Below are 16,455 nucleotides of genomic sequence, written 5' to 3' on the forward strand. Positions count from 1 at the left end.
AAACATCATTAGGACTGAGAGAGCAGTAGACTTGTCCAGCTGTTTCAGAAGGGTTACTTGCTGGACAGCAGTTACAGGCCTTGGGATTAGAAGATGATATTAAAGTAGCTAATTGGTAAAGCAAAGTAGTTTCTTGCACAATTTTTCATCCAAACATCTCTATGAAAATTGATCTCCTCCTCTCCATTTCCCTAGGCTGAAATATGCAGACATTACAAAAAAACCTCAATACTACTCAGCAATCAGAATCATGCATTTTTAAATAAGAGCAGAAGCACAGAAGCAATTTTTGGTTAAAACTGTCTTTCAACTAAATGGAGCTATGAATTTAACCTCCTCATTTGGGGCCTCATTTCAAAAGGCAGGAGTGGATTTCTATTTAGTTTCCTTGGAAGCCAATGATTACCTTCACCAGGGAGAAGGCAGCCAAGCACACACAGCTGTCATACTGGGATTGAGCCTTGCAGAAAGCAAGAACATGGCAGAGGCTAGTCTGCTCCAGAAAACATAAACATGAGCCCAATTTAATGACATTTCAGAAGAAAGATCATTACAGGAAAAAACATTACAGGAAAAAAACCTCTCTCTGAGATAACTACAGATTTTCTAGAATTATTTTTAAGTCATACACGTGCAAGAATTTTAAAATCTGACATAGCTCTTTTCATTTGTATTTGTGATGAGCAATTCCTGCCTTTGCCAACACAAACACAGAAGCAGCCTCATCACTTGGAGCCTCAGTGGGTACAGAAGTGTGCTGTGCAATTTGAACTGCTCTGAGGTCAGCTTGAGCTGAGCCTGGCTGAGAGCTGCTGCTTCCCTTCCACTGCTCTTCCAAGCACAAAATGTCAGACAATGGAATTTAACACATTGAGTTGGCTCTCCTCAGGCAACCCCATCAATGGGAACAGCTCTAGGAAGTATTCACAGAGCACTGCTTATCCCCTTATGATCAGCTAGGTTTAAAGCCCTCAAAGTTAATAGTTGTAATTAATTATCAAAAGTCCATTTAAAATTAAACCCGAGATTAATGGAGTAGGGATTCAGAAGTGAAGCTGTATTTTTTTACTTAAACATAGGTTCAAGATAGGGAAACAAAAAAACAAACCCACAAAAATTCTGTGATGCAAACTGATCCACAGCTATATATTATAAATGGAGAAAAATGGAAAATATGCATACACATAAGCTAAGTCTGAAAATATAGAAGTTGTCACATAGGGTGTTTTCTGTAAATTTAGAAGTTCTGAAAAAAATTTCTGCTTTTTAAAAACAAGAATCTGTACAATTTGCACAATTATATACCTGGTTTGTTTGTTAAAGGACAATAATGCAGTGGCTGCCATAAAACTCATCTGGTACCTGAGATAACCCTGCTTCTTCCAAACCCCATTATCCAGGCCGATAATGGTCAGTCTCCTGAGCTCAGCTCACGTCTCCCTGCTTCCTTGCTCCATCCCTCCTGTCTCTGCTCTGCACTGAATATTGAGCTCAGTATTGATTCCTTCAGGACTGAGGATTTTTTTCATTTCCCAAGTTTCCAAATGTACTCACACAGAGACAAACCTGGTCTATTTTTCATAGTAGACAGCTTTGGGCTGGAAGGGACCTTAAAGATCATCCCCCAAGCCCCTGCCAGGGACAGAGAGATTTTCCACTGGACCAGTGCTGAGGACCACAAACCCTGATTCCTTCTCTTGAGCTCTCTGATGTTAACATCTTATTTTTTATGCACTCTTGTTGCCACCTTCTCCTTTGCACTGTTTTCCCTATCCAAAACAATTGCAGAGAACCTAAGGCTTATAACCATTAACTTAGATCTTATTTCTCCAGTGCCTTATGGTCATCTGGACAATGCTCTCAGGCACATGGTGGGATTCCTGGGGGTGTCCAGTTGAGTTGGACTCACTTCTGGGTCCTTTCCAACTCAGGGCATTCCATGATCCTGATATTATTTGTGTGTGTATCTAAACTACAGCAGCAAACCTTGATCTAGGTCTGGCATTTCTTCATTGATCCTGTAAAGGAATCCAGTTGCCAGCTACCACTCATCTGCCCAAGAATTCCAAAGGCTTGTCTTAACCACCATATTAAAATAGATTCCTTGACTAAATGCCAACATTTGATTATATTTCTGATATTGATGACTTCCTTTAGGAGCCTCTGAACCTGTGGAAGAGATTTACTGCTGCTGTCAAATTTCAAGCATTAAGATAGCTCAACACCAAAGGCAAACCATCCTGTTAACAGCACACTGACACTACCCCTAAAGCCCAAGTTATTTCACCGTTGATCATACAAAATCAAATGTTTACTGTAATGTCCTCCTAGGTAATTCCCCAGCTTTCAAACACAATCAATGTTTAAACTATTCTCAGTTACAAAACATTTAAAAATTTTCACCTGATATGCTGATGAATGATGATGAAAAGCAGAGAAAAAAGACTGATAAAACATTCTATGCTGAATGCATCATTTATTTTATATTAGATTTATAGCAATATGAAACTAATTCCCCTGGGCTGTGCTGAAGAGCTAAAGGACTCCTTGGTAAGCATGCTGAATATAGAAAGAATGCCTATTGTAAAATTGCAAGTACAAACAGCAAAGATTCCTGAACCTCTAAGAAAGCTGACGAGTTAAATCCAGGTATTCCAATTGCAGCTAAGATGAAAATATAAGACAAAGAAATACAGATCTGCACCATTTTCCTGGAGGCATTTAAAATAGAGGACTCAGGCTAAGTATTTTATGGAACCTTATCCTGCACCTTTGCCTTTTCAGACACAGAAAGCCAAAATGTTCATTTTCATAATTGTAACAACTTTGGGCCATTTCCCCTCTAGATGGCCTCTGGCTGGAATCACAGCAGAAAGTTTCTCCCTCTTACAGCATGTGGCCAAACACAATTACCCAAATTGCCTTATATGTTCTTACAACTGCTTCCCTCAAGTATTTCAATGAAGAATATGAGATCAAGTGATTTTTTTTTTCATTTAACTTCATTAAAAGCAATATAGTATAAAATTTAGCATCTATCTTTCTAAATGTGTATAACCCAGTATAGCTCTAATAATTATGCTTAGTTCCATAATCTTGTTCAGGCAAAAAATATAAATGGTTTTTGATCCATGTAGTCTTATATTTTTGTCCAGAACTGGATGTTCTCTACTACCAGACAAAGCAAGTCAGCAGTAGCCCATGCAAATAGAACTCGTTCCTCAGCAGCTCAATTAAAAAAAAATAAAAGGAATATTTCTTTTCACAAGCTACACACTTCTCAAATTCCATTAATTTCTATGGCACACGATAAAAATGTTAATAGGTTGTAAAATGTATACACTGCCATTTCTTTTCAATTTCCATGCAACACATGCAGCTAAATATAACTCAAGCAATATGCTCTGTAATTCATAGCATTTGAAGTACAGCAATTCTTAAAATGCCAGTTAGATATGAAAAACCAGAACCTGATAAATCCAATATATGGCAATAAAAAGGAGGAGGGGAGGAATAAAATAATTAATTACCTCATTATTCTATCACCTATCGCTGTTCCTCTGATATTATATCTAGTAAAGGGAATAACAACTGAAGTCATTCACAAATGCTAGGCACCATGTTTTTCAAAGGTTAGCATCTCTTACAAAATGTGCTCTATGAATTCCAACTGAGAAGGCTCCTTCCCAGTGTATGAGTCAGTATATGAGACTACTTGTATTTCAGCAAAAATAATATTCAGATTATATAACAGTACACAAAGTAAAGGTATCAAATGCAGTAATTCTTCATAGATCACAGCAGCTGTATCATCATTTCCATTTTACATTTGTATTTCTTTAATTTTAACCTTAGTTAAAGCTAGTTGTAGCTTTTTCCAGGCTTAGCCTCCGCCCCCAGATCAACTTCAAAGTCCAGACAAAATTAATTCAGTCATTTAAGTAGGAAATCAGCCCTCAGAGAGCTGTTTTGACTAATTTGTAAAAATTAAGATCAATCAATTAAAAACTGCACTCTCTGTGTATGAAGAACATTTTGCACAGATTTTTTTTTTCCCTCTCCCACAGATTACAAGGTACCACCCTCTGTTTGAACTAAATTTACTGGATTCAGGAAGTTTTAAAGAAGAAATGCCCTTGCATATGTCCAGACTGAAAGACTTGCACATGTTGTCTTATTTGTCAGACAAGGCACCTTTTCCTGGGGATTCTCTAAAATACACAGGAGGTTATTTACTCTGATGAGTATCTAGCTAAACTGCTCTGCTGTACAAAAGAGGTTTTAAATTTTTTTTCATTTTAGAATATTCTGCGTGCTGCTTAATCCATTTTGTTTAAAAGAGCATGCATTGACTGGCCCAACAACATGAAAAAATGAAATAACTGCTTAGCTTCTTCTAGTCACTTGTGAAGACCATTCCAGTGATATCAGTGGTTACAGAAATGCTGCTGAAAAAGAGTCAGATCTCACATTCTCAATTATTTCTTGTAAAGAAATGTCCTTCCGTGTCAAAACTCTTCCTAGCTGACTCCTAGTCACCATGCAGCTGACTTAGCCAATTAATCTAAGGATCATGGTATTTCTCCACATTTTGGTGCTACTCCTTAAAGTTCTTTTCAAAAATATTAAAGCAGGTGCAGACTTTGCCCAGTCCTTCCTGGTAGCCCAGTTTCAGGTTAGTTGGTGAGAAACCACCAATTCTCATTATGTTTTGAGATTATAAGTATCCACAATATGAGATTATTTGAGAAAAATATCAAACCCTCAGCTTGAAAACATTACAACTACAAATAATATTCAAATAATGGAAGTCTTGTACAATTAGATTTGCAAAATAAACAATATTTTTTAATAAATCTGAAATCTACATCCATCTTAGTAAAAATTAAGGTGAGATGCAGCAGGAAGTTCTCCATTTATTTAGAGCTCTGTTTAACAGAGCTATCAGAAGGGTAATTCTGCCACTTTCTTCCTTAAGAGGAAGCTACAGATCATAATTTCAGAGTACAGAATCAGAAATCTAGCCTTCTGTTTCAGTGGAGAAAACTGTACTTCACAGTGGGAAAATGACTCAGACAGATTCCTTTATCTGAATTTCTCCACCTGTAGAATATTCTGCTCAATGTAAACAAGAGCTATTTGGTTTATGAGAAAACACAGCCTAAAGAAAAACAAATTGATTGCAGATAAAATCAATAATGCTACATATTGGAAAAGGCTTATTAGTCAAACATTTTTTTCATTCTGTCTCAGAAGGCTACAACAATCTTTTTAAAAATTTTTTGTCCTCTAGAAAAATGAAACTTTTTTTCTTCATTACACAAAATATGTTCACAAAAGGTAGATTATTGCAGCCTAGTCTTTCTTCTTCAGGAAAAAAAAATAAAACACAGCAAAACCAAACCAAACCCACAACAAAAAAGACCAAAGCAGCTCCCCCCTAAGTATTCTACAGAGAAAAAAAAATCTACTTTATTACTCAGATATTAATGCCATTAATTATCTTATAAGATGACACATTGGAAAGTAAAGTATTAGATAAACTTGGAAAAAAGTGAGATTTAGTAAAGGAATTGTTAGATAACACAATTTACTGGGTGAGGAAAGAGAAAAGAAGCCTGCAGAAAGCATCCTGGAGGAGTGGAGCCCCAGACTTGCAGGCAATTGTGTGCCCTGTATTGCTACTGATCCTTGAGCAGGGTGTAGGAATGGAATCATGCAGCACATTGAGGGTAGGGAACTTATTAATGAGGGGACTGTAGGGCCTTGAGAAAATCAGCAGCATAAAATTGAGTTATACACCTCTGAGCTTCCTTCTGGTGAAAGGGAACACTCATTCAATTAGGAATGACAAAGTAGGGAAGAGTGCAGGGTGTGCCTGACCACGAGCCCCCACTGGAGCAGTGACAGGCAAGAGAGGAGGAGCAGCCCCAGCTCATTGTGCTCACAGAATCCTCCCTAGACCCAGAGTAACAACCACAGAATTACTCCAGCAAAACCCAAATAGGGTAGGGAGCTGGGCTACCACATTCAGGCAAAAAGTGAAACATGAAGAGGAGACAGAAGCCAGCATGATGGCAGGAAACCCATGAATTTTTACTGCAAAGAGTGAAAAAAACTTGGCACTCAGTCTAAGGAGACAAAACCTAAAAATGGACAGGATGAGCATCATTCAATGATGAGCACTGAGTGTAAAAATTTATTTCAATCAAAACAGAATGTTAGCACAGAACAAAATGACCAATTTTAGTTCATGTACACCCAAGGTAGCAGCAATGCTTTGAGTTAGCTTCCTACTCATTAAGGGACATGGGGGATTTTATATAAATTTGATCAGTTTGTGAAAGGGATTTTAGGTTATAACAACTGCCATGGTACTACTAGAGAGAACTTCCAGTTCCTTTCACTCTAATATGAGATATAAATACTAAGAGGCCTTAGAGCTATAGCTTTTAGGACCATCAGTGTCTGCTTCCCTTCTGAAAATCCAAATTCCTTTGAGCACACACAGGATGTCTTACTTTTCCTTAGTATCTCAGAGTGCATTTGGAAACTCCTGAAACCTGAAGAATAAGGAAGGAATGTAATACTCAGTAGCTGAACTGGAAACCTTCACTGCTTGCACACACACAAAAGCAGAACAAAATTATCTGGTCAGGCATTAAACCTGAGCAATGAAAGCCTACAGAAAATCCTAAACCAACTGACTATGAAGCAACTTTTTTCAGATTTTATTTGGGGGAAGAATAAGGGAGCAGAGGACTGCATAAAGGATTTTAATGATATCATTCATTTGGCTGAATGATCTTTCCTAGGAGATAAATTTAAACTGTTACAGGAAAAAAATCTCACTGCACAGAGAGGAAAGGAAGCATGTCAGATAAATTGTAACTTCATTTAGGATGTCCCCACTAGTAGGAAATTGTAACAGCTGTGTGATACCTGCAAGTGTAATTCCTTTCACATTGCTACAGAAACTATTACATTGTAGAGACAACATGGTGCATGGAGGGAAGCTATGAATCCTGCTTGAAAATGGAGATGGGATTAAAATTACAGGGCTTTTCACAGCTTGCTCTTCAATCACTGGATCATAATGAACATTGGCTCTGCAGGGGAAAATATTTCTGCCATTCCATATCTGCCTACAAAAACTTAGTACTGCATGGAAAGTTAATGGGTTAAGACAGAATCTGTGTATATTGCCTCCTTCATAAAAACTGTCATTTAGTGAGCAGAATTACTTGTGCTTTGTAATAAACAACCACTGACTGTTCTTTTTGCCACTACTGACAATGTGCTGGCTTACTATTTCTATTTTAATTGCAAATTATTCAAAACCTTCTCTAGAAACAGCTATTAAATTCTTCCTGATTTCCTAATGAATATATATTGTAAATTCCTGTGAGAATCTTCATTGCTAGCATAAGAAATTAATAGCACTGTCTTTGAACAGGAGTACAGCAAAGGTATGTGACATGAGGTTAAATTACATCTACAGCTAGTAAAGAGGTATCGTGTGAAGTCTAACAACAGAAATGTTGCTTAAATATTTTTATAGTTTTGAAATTAGTGAAGAAAGGTATTAAACCAAAAATAGCAAATTGAGGGTTCAGTTTACTGAATGATCAAACAAGTATGTACAGCTCTTCATATAAAAAAAGCACAAAGCTTACTAAATGCATGTTTTATTCATGGTAACAGGTAGTCTACCTTTTTTAACTGACATACATAGTAATATTTAATAACCAACAAAAGGAAAAGGATTACAATTTCTCTTTCAGAGAAAAAGAAGAATGAAAAATTGAACACATCCATTTTAATATATGTACTGCAAACACACCATTGCTGCACAAGATTAAAAGCTCTTGCTTTGCCAGAATAAGAACACCTAAAGTACAACTGAAAGAAAGTGATGGTCCCTGTCCCCAAATCTATGAACTTTCTATACGTATGACTAGATATGCAAATACTTAGCACTGAGGTATTCAGCAGGCAAGAGATCAGCATAAGCAGGTATTAGATCTGCAAGAGCCTTCCTGGCTTGCAGGGAAAATGCAGCTGTACAAATCTTACACGTAGGCAAATTACACTCAGCCATCAAGCTCTCGGCCAGTTGTCAAAGAACAACTTGAAGGATATGAGGGCTGAGTTTCTCCATCTTTCATTCAAAGCAATGAACAAGAAAAGCTAAAGGAAAACAAAAAGCAAGAAGCATTTGCCAAGCAGAGCAGGTGTTGGCCTCACCTGTGGCCAGGGCCTCCCCGATACCTGGCCCCGGGGATGAGGACGGGGTCGTCGTCGCTGTCGTCGGTTTCCTGCAGCGCCGAGCTCCGTGTGGAGGCGTCGTCCGGAGCTGCCGGCCCCGAGGGCTCCGCCTGCGCCTGGGGCTCCTCGCTGCCCACGGGGCTGGGGGCACTGGGGGCACTGGGGTCGCTGCTCTGGCTGCACAGGGCTTGGTGTGCCCCCTGCTCGCTGGAGCCTTCTTCCTCTGCGTTCCCAGACACAGCATCGGGTTTTTCTGCTTGAATTCCGGAGTGCTCAGGAGCAGCTTTATCTGATGCTGCTGAAAAGCAAATATTGGGGAAAACAAGTCTCAATAACAACTATAGTCTATTTTAGAAATGGTCAGCAAAGTTAAATTATGCAAACTGAGTTCATATTTCATTCTCTACTTCTTCTTGTAACTACTTGAAAGAGTACAGATACATACTTGCTATGTACAGATACCTACTTGCTTCTGCTGTCTCTGCAGCTTCATCTGTATCTTTCAGCTCTTCAGCACTTGCATCTTCCTTGAGAGATTCATCAGAATCCCCTAAATTAAGCAATTTAATGGTAAAGCACATGATTTCAATTAGATGCACATCTATAATGTAAGCAAGTCTAAACAACACCAGCACTCCCAGAAGAAACCAATCCAAGCAATCCACTCCAAAGTCAATGTCTCTACTGAAATCTCAGCTATCAGTCACAAAAAAATCAGTATATATAAACCTATCTAGTTGACCAGGTCAACACACTAACTAAGAAAAATGTAGTAATTTCTTGTTCCTTAATGTATTTAACAGCCTATACTATGAGAACTTAAGCAGCTAAAATAGCATTTGTACTCTTAATACAGACACTAACTATTATTTCTGAAGACAAATGAAGTTATCAGTCTATTAAAAGAGATTTTTTTTGGTATTTTTCTGGAGGTAGTCATTTGACTTCACTGCACTTTTGGCAATGAACTGAGCAAGACAACACATTTAATAAAACACAGTGAAAGCTTGAAGGAAATGTAACAGAATTCCAAGCAATCATTTATGACTGCAAAGTGCAGTTGTTCTATTTTCCTATACAAATCGAGGCACAATATCCCCTAAGAAGAATAATGTTTTTAGAACTAAAGACAATGTAATTTAATGTTTATATTTATTATAGCTATCTCAGGTTAATGTCTTCTTTCCTAAAAAATTCATGCTTTATTACGGCAATGGGAGTCAGGGACATAGAGGGCAGAATTTTTGCCTTAGCATTAGAAATCCCAATGTTTCTTACTTGTTTCTTCCCCATCCGGCCCTGATTCATCCAAAGCTTTTGTTTTTACAGAGTCTTCTTGGCCTTCAGTTTTGCAATGACTTCCACTCCCTCTAGAGCTTGAATTTATGCTGCTCCTGGCAACGTAACATGGAAAAAGAAAATCATTTAGGATCATGTAAATACACAAATAAATAAATAAGATCATTTCAACAGCACAGCCTGACCAACATTATCTATCTCACTGCAGTAAAGTGAGAGCTCCTGGCAGCAGCTACAAGCAATTCTCAGCAATTTCAAAATTCTCTCTTATTGTGTCCATTGCCACTCATCCCACACAATTCCTCTGCATCACAGAACCTGGTTCTCTCCTTCCTATCTTTTTCTTTTACCTTTAAAGAATATTGTCATTGCTTTTCCAAATATTGTAAGGATTTGGTTTATTTCAGTATTTGCACACTTTTTAGAAGTATAAATAATCAGAGCTCATCTTATTAGAGGTATGACAAGCTATCTACTGAGCACTAATAAATGTTATTTCATTCAATTAAAAATTTGATTCAGATAAAAGTCTCCAGGCCCTTCAACTCTAATTATCATTCCTGTACCTTTCAAAGTATGGACTGTCAGTTCTCAAAGTTTTGTTATTTCTCAAGATTCACTATAAGCTGGTATTTGACATTTACTCCCCATTCATGCTTAGATAATTATTGTGGGACACCATTTTCTCTTTACAATATGGAAAACAAATCCTCAGGAAATATGTAAAATGTTGTGCTGAATGTCACTGAAATTCATGTTTTTAGACTCTCTAGTTTTAGACTCTCTTCCTCTTTCAGGAAATGAGGTCTTGTTGCTGAGCTTTCTAATGTGATGTGGTCTAAAACTCAGGCAAATCATTGGACAAAAGCAGAATTATAAGCATGATTCTCAATAATTTAGTGTGTCTCTTTACAAATATCTTCTGACTTGTGGATGTTATTAGCAAATATTTAATATTCTACATTGCTAGAAGCAGCACAGATCATGCTTAGTTGAGATTCTTGAGAATTCAGTCTAGACTTCAGGAATTTTATGTCTTATGTTAAATCAGAGCTTTTACTCTTTTTGATGAGCAATATTCTGTGTATTCATTGCTATACTGGATTTGGAAGCTGTAGGAAAAATTTTGTTAACCCTTTCAGTATTTCTTCTAAATCCAGAATTTTCAGCATTGCTTCTGAATGGCCAGAGAAGAAGGATGCTGCTAGACACCAGGTGGAGGATTTTTCCTATGTTAAGTCTCATCTCTCTATAAACCTTATCACAGCCTAAGCAGTAAAATATTTTTTTGACTTGTAGGATTTAAATGTCTTCCTCTATTTCATTTTCACAACTTCCAAATCTCAGATTAGGGAGTTATTTGTTCTCAACTGCATCATTTTGTCAGATGGAATTGCATCTTGCTCCTTTGCTCCACTCTTCAGCACAATGTTTTTAGTCAGCCTCTGAACTGACAATGACTTGCAACTTTGTCCTACCAGAAAATGCTTCTTCCTCTCACTACCCACACCACACTACCCACCACCAAACTCCATGGAATTTGCTGACTAACTGCAGAATTACATAAAAGCATCACAGCAAAACTATTTTTTTCAAAGTTTGCTGGATATTGGAGGAAAAATCAATGTTTCAAGTTTCCAAACTGTGATCAAGGTGCATAGGTTGTGTCTAAAGCCACAGCACTTTAGAGTGGCTAAATGTGGCAATTTCAGTGTTTACAACTCAGGAACTGAGTCACACAAAGACTCACTTGCAGAATAATTATGTGATTATAGAGATTCACAGTAAATACACAAAAACAAGTCTCTTGTATAAATTTCACATTAGAGTACATCTATCTTATGTTCTGAATGCATTAAGACTACAGCCATTTCAAATTGTGTAGATACATCTAAAAACACACACAGACCACAGGAAAAATAATTAATAGCTATGCCAGACAAGTGTTATTGATATGTGCTAATCATGAACTTGTCAAAACCAAAATTAACTTATTCTTACCATTCATCAGTGAAGTCCAGTTTTATTGTGCTTGTAGTTGTTCCTTCTGTACTGTAGTGCAAACTTAAAACTGGTTCACCTGTTCCTGTTCGTGGCTTATCACTCTCTGTAAATATGGGGTTGATAAAGTTTGAACAGGCATTAGAAATGTACATAAAGTTGCTAGAATTCTGAAGATTAATTCAATTATCAAATGTGGCAGTAACATATATATTGTCTGTTTAAGATCTCTTACAGACCAAGCAAAAAGTTAAAAAGTTCCAGAGTAAACACACCAAATTTGCAATGCTTGTAAAATGGTCTAACATTGTATGTAATTATAAGAGCAAACAAAGGAGATGCTGTCCTTCAACATGCAAGTAAATAAAATTTCAGATAGGTCTGTGTACACACAATATAATCATTAATAAGCAGATCCATTTCATAGCAAATATATTAATAGGATTATTTTTAAGTGGTATTCAGTCTTTTTGCCTTAGTAAATACACATGAAAAAAAGATTATGAGATCTAGACATAATCAGCCTAGAAAAATCACCATCCTGTACTTTGTTGCCTACTTAGAACCCAGACAACTACCAGTACCCTTAGCCTGCTGTAAATTGTCAGTCACTTGTCATAAAAATACTGTAAATTCATGTTTCAAGAGTTTTATGCTTAAAACCCTATTTTAAATTATGATAACTGGAAGCAGAAGGGAGCACTTGTAAAATGGGCTCATTCACAATTTCCAAAAGCAACAGAAGTGAATGGAACTGAAAACTACAGCATACTGGTCACTGCTCTGCTGCAGAGATGGTTCTAAGGATGTTCATGGGCTCCTTCAGAAGAGAACTGCTCAGTGCCATCCATCCATCCATCCATCCATCCATCCATCCATCCATCCATCCATCCATCCCCTTAAAGTTCATGGTCACCACCTATCCTCAAATGGCAAGTTTGCCATAAGTCCTGAAGTTGGGCATTATTAAAAAGTTCATGAAAAGCAGCATCAGATGGAGCCTCACTACACAGGTGCCATTCCTCAAAGGGAAGTTTATTTAGTGTATTCAAATGGCCACTAAAAGTCTCTATAGTCTTGCTTTTCCTGACTACTGAGCCTTTTATCTCAGGATTATTTGGACAAAACCTTCTGTCCTTTCTTTAAGTTTCTAGAATACAGAAATGGGACTATAAATATCCCTGCAGTATTGGCAGCACACTGACAAGTGTAATAAAGAAAAAGCTGCAGATCATCTTTGGAAGTCAGTTAAAACCTAACGTTGCATTCAAACACAAGCCTACAAATTTCCCAACTAAAAAGGTTGTTGTCATAACAGTAATGGCTACAATATTGGCACAGGACACTTAATTTTAAAGATACAATTAAATTATAGCAACTATGAGATAGCACATCAGAATTTAAGCTAACAATCAATGCTCATATTTTTAAACTGCTGACATGCAGAAGCCCACTCACAGGATCAGAGCAGTGATCAGCTGTGCCAAAAAACTTTAAATATGCACTTCTACATGTTCTGAAGAGAAATTTAAAACCCCAAAACATACCACAAAACCCCTGAAAAACCAAATTAGAATACTTTTTTTTTAAATGAAAGAATTAACAAATTACAACTATGACCCCAATAAGTAAAAGGTATGGGCCCCACTCCATGGGAAGAAAAGCTTATAGCCCTTTAAATTAAAAGTTTCAGTTACATTCTTGTTAGAGTGGAGCAAGGATAAAACTGATTGAAAGAAAGTTTATTTAAGGAACTAGGAACCTATGAAATATAAGGAAATATTTTATAGTGCTATATAGACAGTTTGAACCAAAGTGACATTCTTCCTTAACTAAATGGGTTCTTCCTCTATTTTTTGACAATCTATGATTTTTAAAATCTCTTTTTATAAATGTCTGTTCAGACTTCAAACATCCCTTCCTCAGCAAGTAGAAATATTGATTGATCCCACGTATTGCACAAGTCACCAGGAACTGACACTGAAAGCCAAAAGTGAGAGTGGGAGAATTCTTCAGCTTCCTTTTAACAGCCTCTGACAAGACAGATCTTTGAGCTGGGAACCCGGCTAAAGACAGAATTTCCTGCTGTGAATAATCCAAGACAACCCCCAAATAATGACTTTACTCATGGACTTCCTACTGCTGTGCAAGGTTGGCTTCAGCACAAAACCACTTAATGCTGCCAATCAAAGCAACCAAACCTGGCTATCTACAACAAGCCTAACTGAATACCAGGATTGTATTTCTTAAAATCTCAGGGTCTGAAAATCCAACCAAGATGCATAAGGACTGGCTGCACTTACTCTGGAAGCAATGTTTGTACTTGTCTGCACCCAAAAATTTGAAAGAATTGCTGTAGACTTCACAAAAGAGGACATTGACTGACAAATTATTCTTACACATTTCTGGGAACAGACAGCTGTAAAACCAAACTGGATAACAGCATTTTCCTAAATCTACAATAACACCAACTAGAATTTGGATGGGGTCAGTTTCTTCTTTCGAGTAGCTTTAGGGCATAACATAGACACTAATAAGAACAAGAAACCTTTAAAAAAGATGAGAGAAGATTCTGATAATAAACTGCAGAGAATTAGTTGTGTGGCGCAATATTTGATATTGAATTTACACTGCTAATGAAAGTTGACTGGGAGCATCTGTGAAGAAAATGCTTTGCCTCCTACATAACTGAACATTCTTTCAGTTATGAAAGAATAACATAAACCCTACAAATCTTGAACTCTGTTTTCTGGGAGAAATGTGATGGCTAAAGACTGCCCAGATTAGAATGAAGCTCTGTTCTCTTCTTCTACTAAATTCATCCCATCAGAGCAGATCTACTTCACATTGAAAATGAAGGGAAGGAGAGGAAAATGGTCCAAATTCTTTGATATAGGCAGTTCAGTTTATTAGTCTGGTTGCCAACTCTAGCAGAGTAATCACTGCTACAAAGGAAAGCTGTAGCTTGTCAACACCTTACTAAATTTCATTCTAAATTACTCAAAAATACCTTGAAACTTTACTTAATTTTGCAGCCAAACACAAGATATTTTGAAGATACTAACAACACTGTCTAAAGCAGACTCCCATTAAATGGTCCATTCTCCAGGCACCCACAGCAAGGAGACACTTTTAAACTATCACTCTTAAAACTGAAGACAAAATATAATACATAAAACCTGACATGAAAAACAAATCCACAAGCCAAACTACATAACTGACAGCAACAACCTTCAGACCCGCTTTTTCCCTACGAAAATGAACCTGTGCAAGTGTAACTTCACAGACACTGGGGCTGTCAACCATAAAGAGTTAAGTGCATAAGGACAAGTTTACAGATTGCATTTCCTAATTAAACTAACACTGTAAGGAACTTCAAGCCAGTTTGCCACATCTCAAATGCTGCCCTGTTCACTCATCTGTTGGCAACCTCATGAGGAGAGGATAGATAACTTCTCATTTTAAAAAATCCAAAATAATTCCTATCCAGCACTATGTTCTGTGTGAAGATCTAAGAGAGACACTTCTGGAAGGGAGAAAAATTGATCCAAAGAGGACAAAATAAGTTGTGCATTTCAGTAGAACAGGAATTCTGTGAGAAGTTAACACATGAAATTTAATCAGGCCTCAGGTTCCCTCTTTACTCATTCCAATTAAGGCAGTACCTTAAAATCCTAACACTGCAATAGATCTAAAGGCCAACCCTCCACTATGACAATCACAGTCCAAAACATTTTCAAAAGTCAAGTGTAGACAACTGTGATCCATTTGAAATCATTTTGTACACACAGCAACGACTTCTGGGTTCTGCTGGACTATCAGAATGTTGGCATTATAAACGGATGGGATTGCAAAAGAATAAAAAGGTCTTTAAACCCAAAACCATTCTTAAAACATGAATGCCAACAAGAGAAACAAGTCCAACAGAAGACAGCTGATTCAATTCCAAATTAAGAGAAGGCAGGAATAAGAAGGAAAGGTAATTCTGTATGACAAGAACTGTTAAGACCTCCTTCATTAACTATTTACACTGTTTTGAGACTTCAAATGGAAGTGAAACTAATGCAGTTAAACTTCAGAAATTCAACTAGAACTCAGCAAACTATTCTTTTTGGATATCATTTGCACAAAATATTTCCTAATAAATTTGCTCCTTTTTCAAACTCCTAGTTTTACAAATTAGAAGTAACATTGTCTGCTAACAAAGCAGAAAAACCTTGCCTTAAAACAATTGGAGAACTGGTGTACTGAAAAGCAAATGTATTTTGGGTTGGTTTTTTTCTACATATTAAAAAACCTGACGTGCTTCTAGGAGAGGAAATCTCTTAGTTCAAGTAACTTAATGAGGAAAAAAAACCCCAGTTTTCCTAAATTTTTAGTTGTAAGAATCTTAGGAAACTTACAGACTTTCTATGTTAATTCTAAGTTATTCTACTCTGATCAAATAATGTTTTATTCTGAGTTTAGAATTGAGATCATAACTTGGCCACTTGTTATAAGCAAGGTTTCCATCTAAACCTGATTGTTGGAATTATGTAGACTATTAAACCATGAATAATTAACAAATTTACACATGGAGGTTGAAGGTTATTTCATCCCAAAATGTATTTCCACAAAAAGAATTCATTTTGTCAAGGTGCACCTTGATTTCCCCCCCAGCATTCTGGCATACTAAAGTAAGCCATAATCTCAATAGTTGCCAAACAGATATTTTTCAGAAAAGGGATTTCAAAATGGCTTTTTAGTTTGGAATGTGAAAGAAGACAAAGCTGTTTTGTGGGGTTTAAGCTATTAAATCTCTACAGACGCTTTGATATGGAAGCATAATGCAGAGTGTATGGCAATCTATTTTTAAATTAGCATCTATCACTCCTTAATTATTCAGCC

General features: G+C 36.9%; 1 protein-coding gene across 8 annotated transcripts in view; it reads right to left on the reverse strand.

The window, feature by feature from the left end:
• DCAF6 (DDB1 and CUL4 associated factor 6) overlaps positions 1 to 16,455 on the reverse strand; it is a 74,131-nt gene that overhangs the window by 11,419 nt on the left and 46,257 nt on the right. For 5 of the 8 annotated variants that reach the window (XM_074531818.1, XM_074531829.1, XM_074531838.1 and 2 more), the window contains 5 exons: positions 11,569 to 11,674; positions 9,547 to 9,662; positions 8,735 to 8,818; positions 8,248 to 8,566; positions 3,531 to 3,572 (listed from right to left, as the gene is read on the reverse strand). In XM_074531818.1, the coding sequence (XP_074387919.1) occupies positions 3,531 to 3,572; positions 8,248 to 8,566; positions 8,735 to 8,818; positions 9,547 to 9,662; positions 11,569 to 11,674 (667 nt within the window). The remainder of the gene's footprint in view (positions 1 to 3,530; positions 3,573 to 8,247; positions 8,567 to 8,734; positions 8,819 to 9,546; positions 9,663 to 11,568; positions 11,675 to 16,455) is intronic. The other 3 variants (XM_005490984.4, XM_026795808.2, XM_074531799.1) reach the window with 2 other exon arrangements.

Source organism: Zonotrichia albicollis, chromosome 2, assembly GCF_047830755.1.
Source record: "Zonotrichia albicollis isolate bZonAlb1 chromosome 2, bZonAlb1.hap1, whole genome shotgun sequence".
Taxonomy (NCBI): Eukaryota; Metazoa; Chordata; class Aves; order Passeriformes; family Passerellidae; genus Zonotrichia; species Zonotrichia albicollis.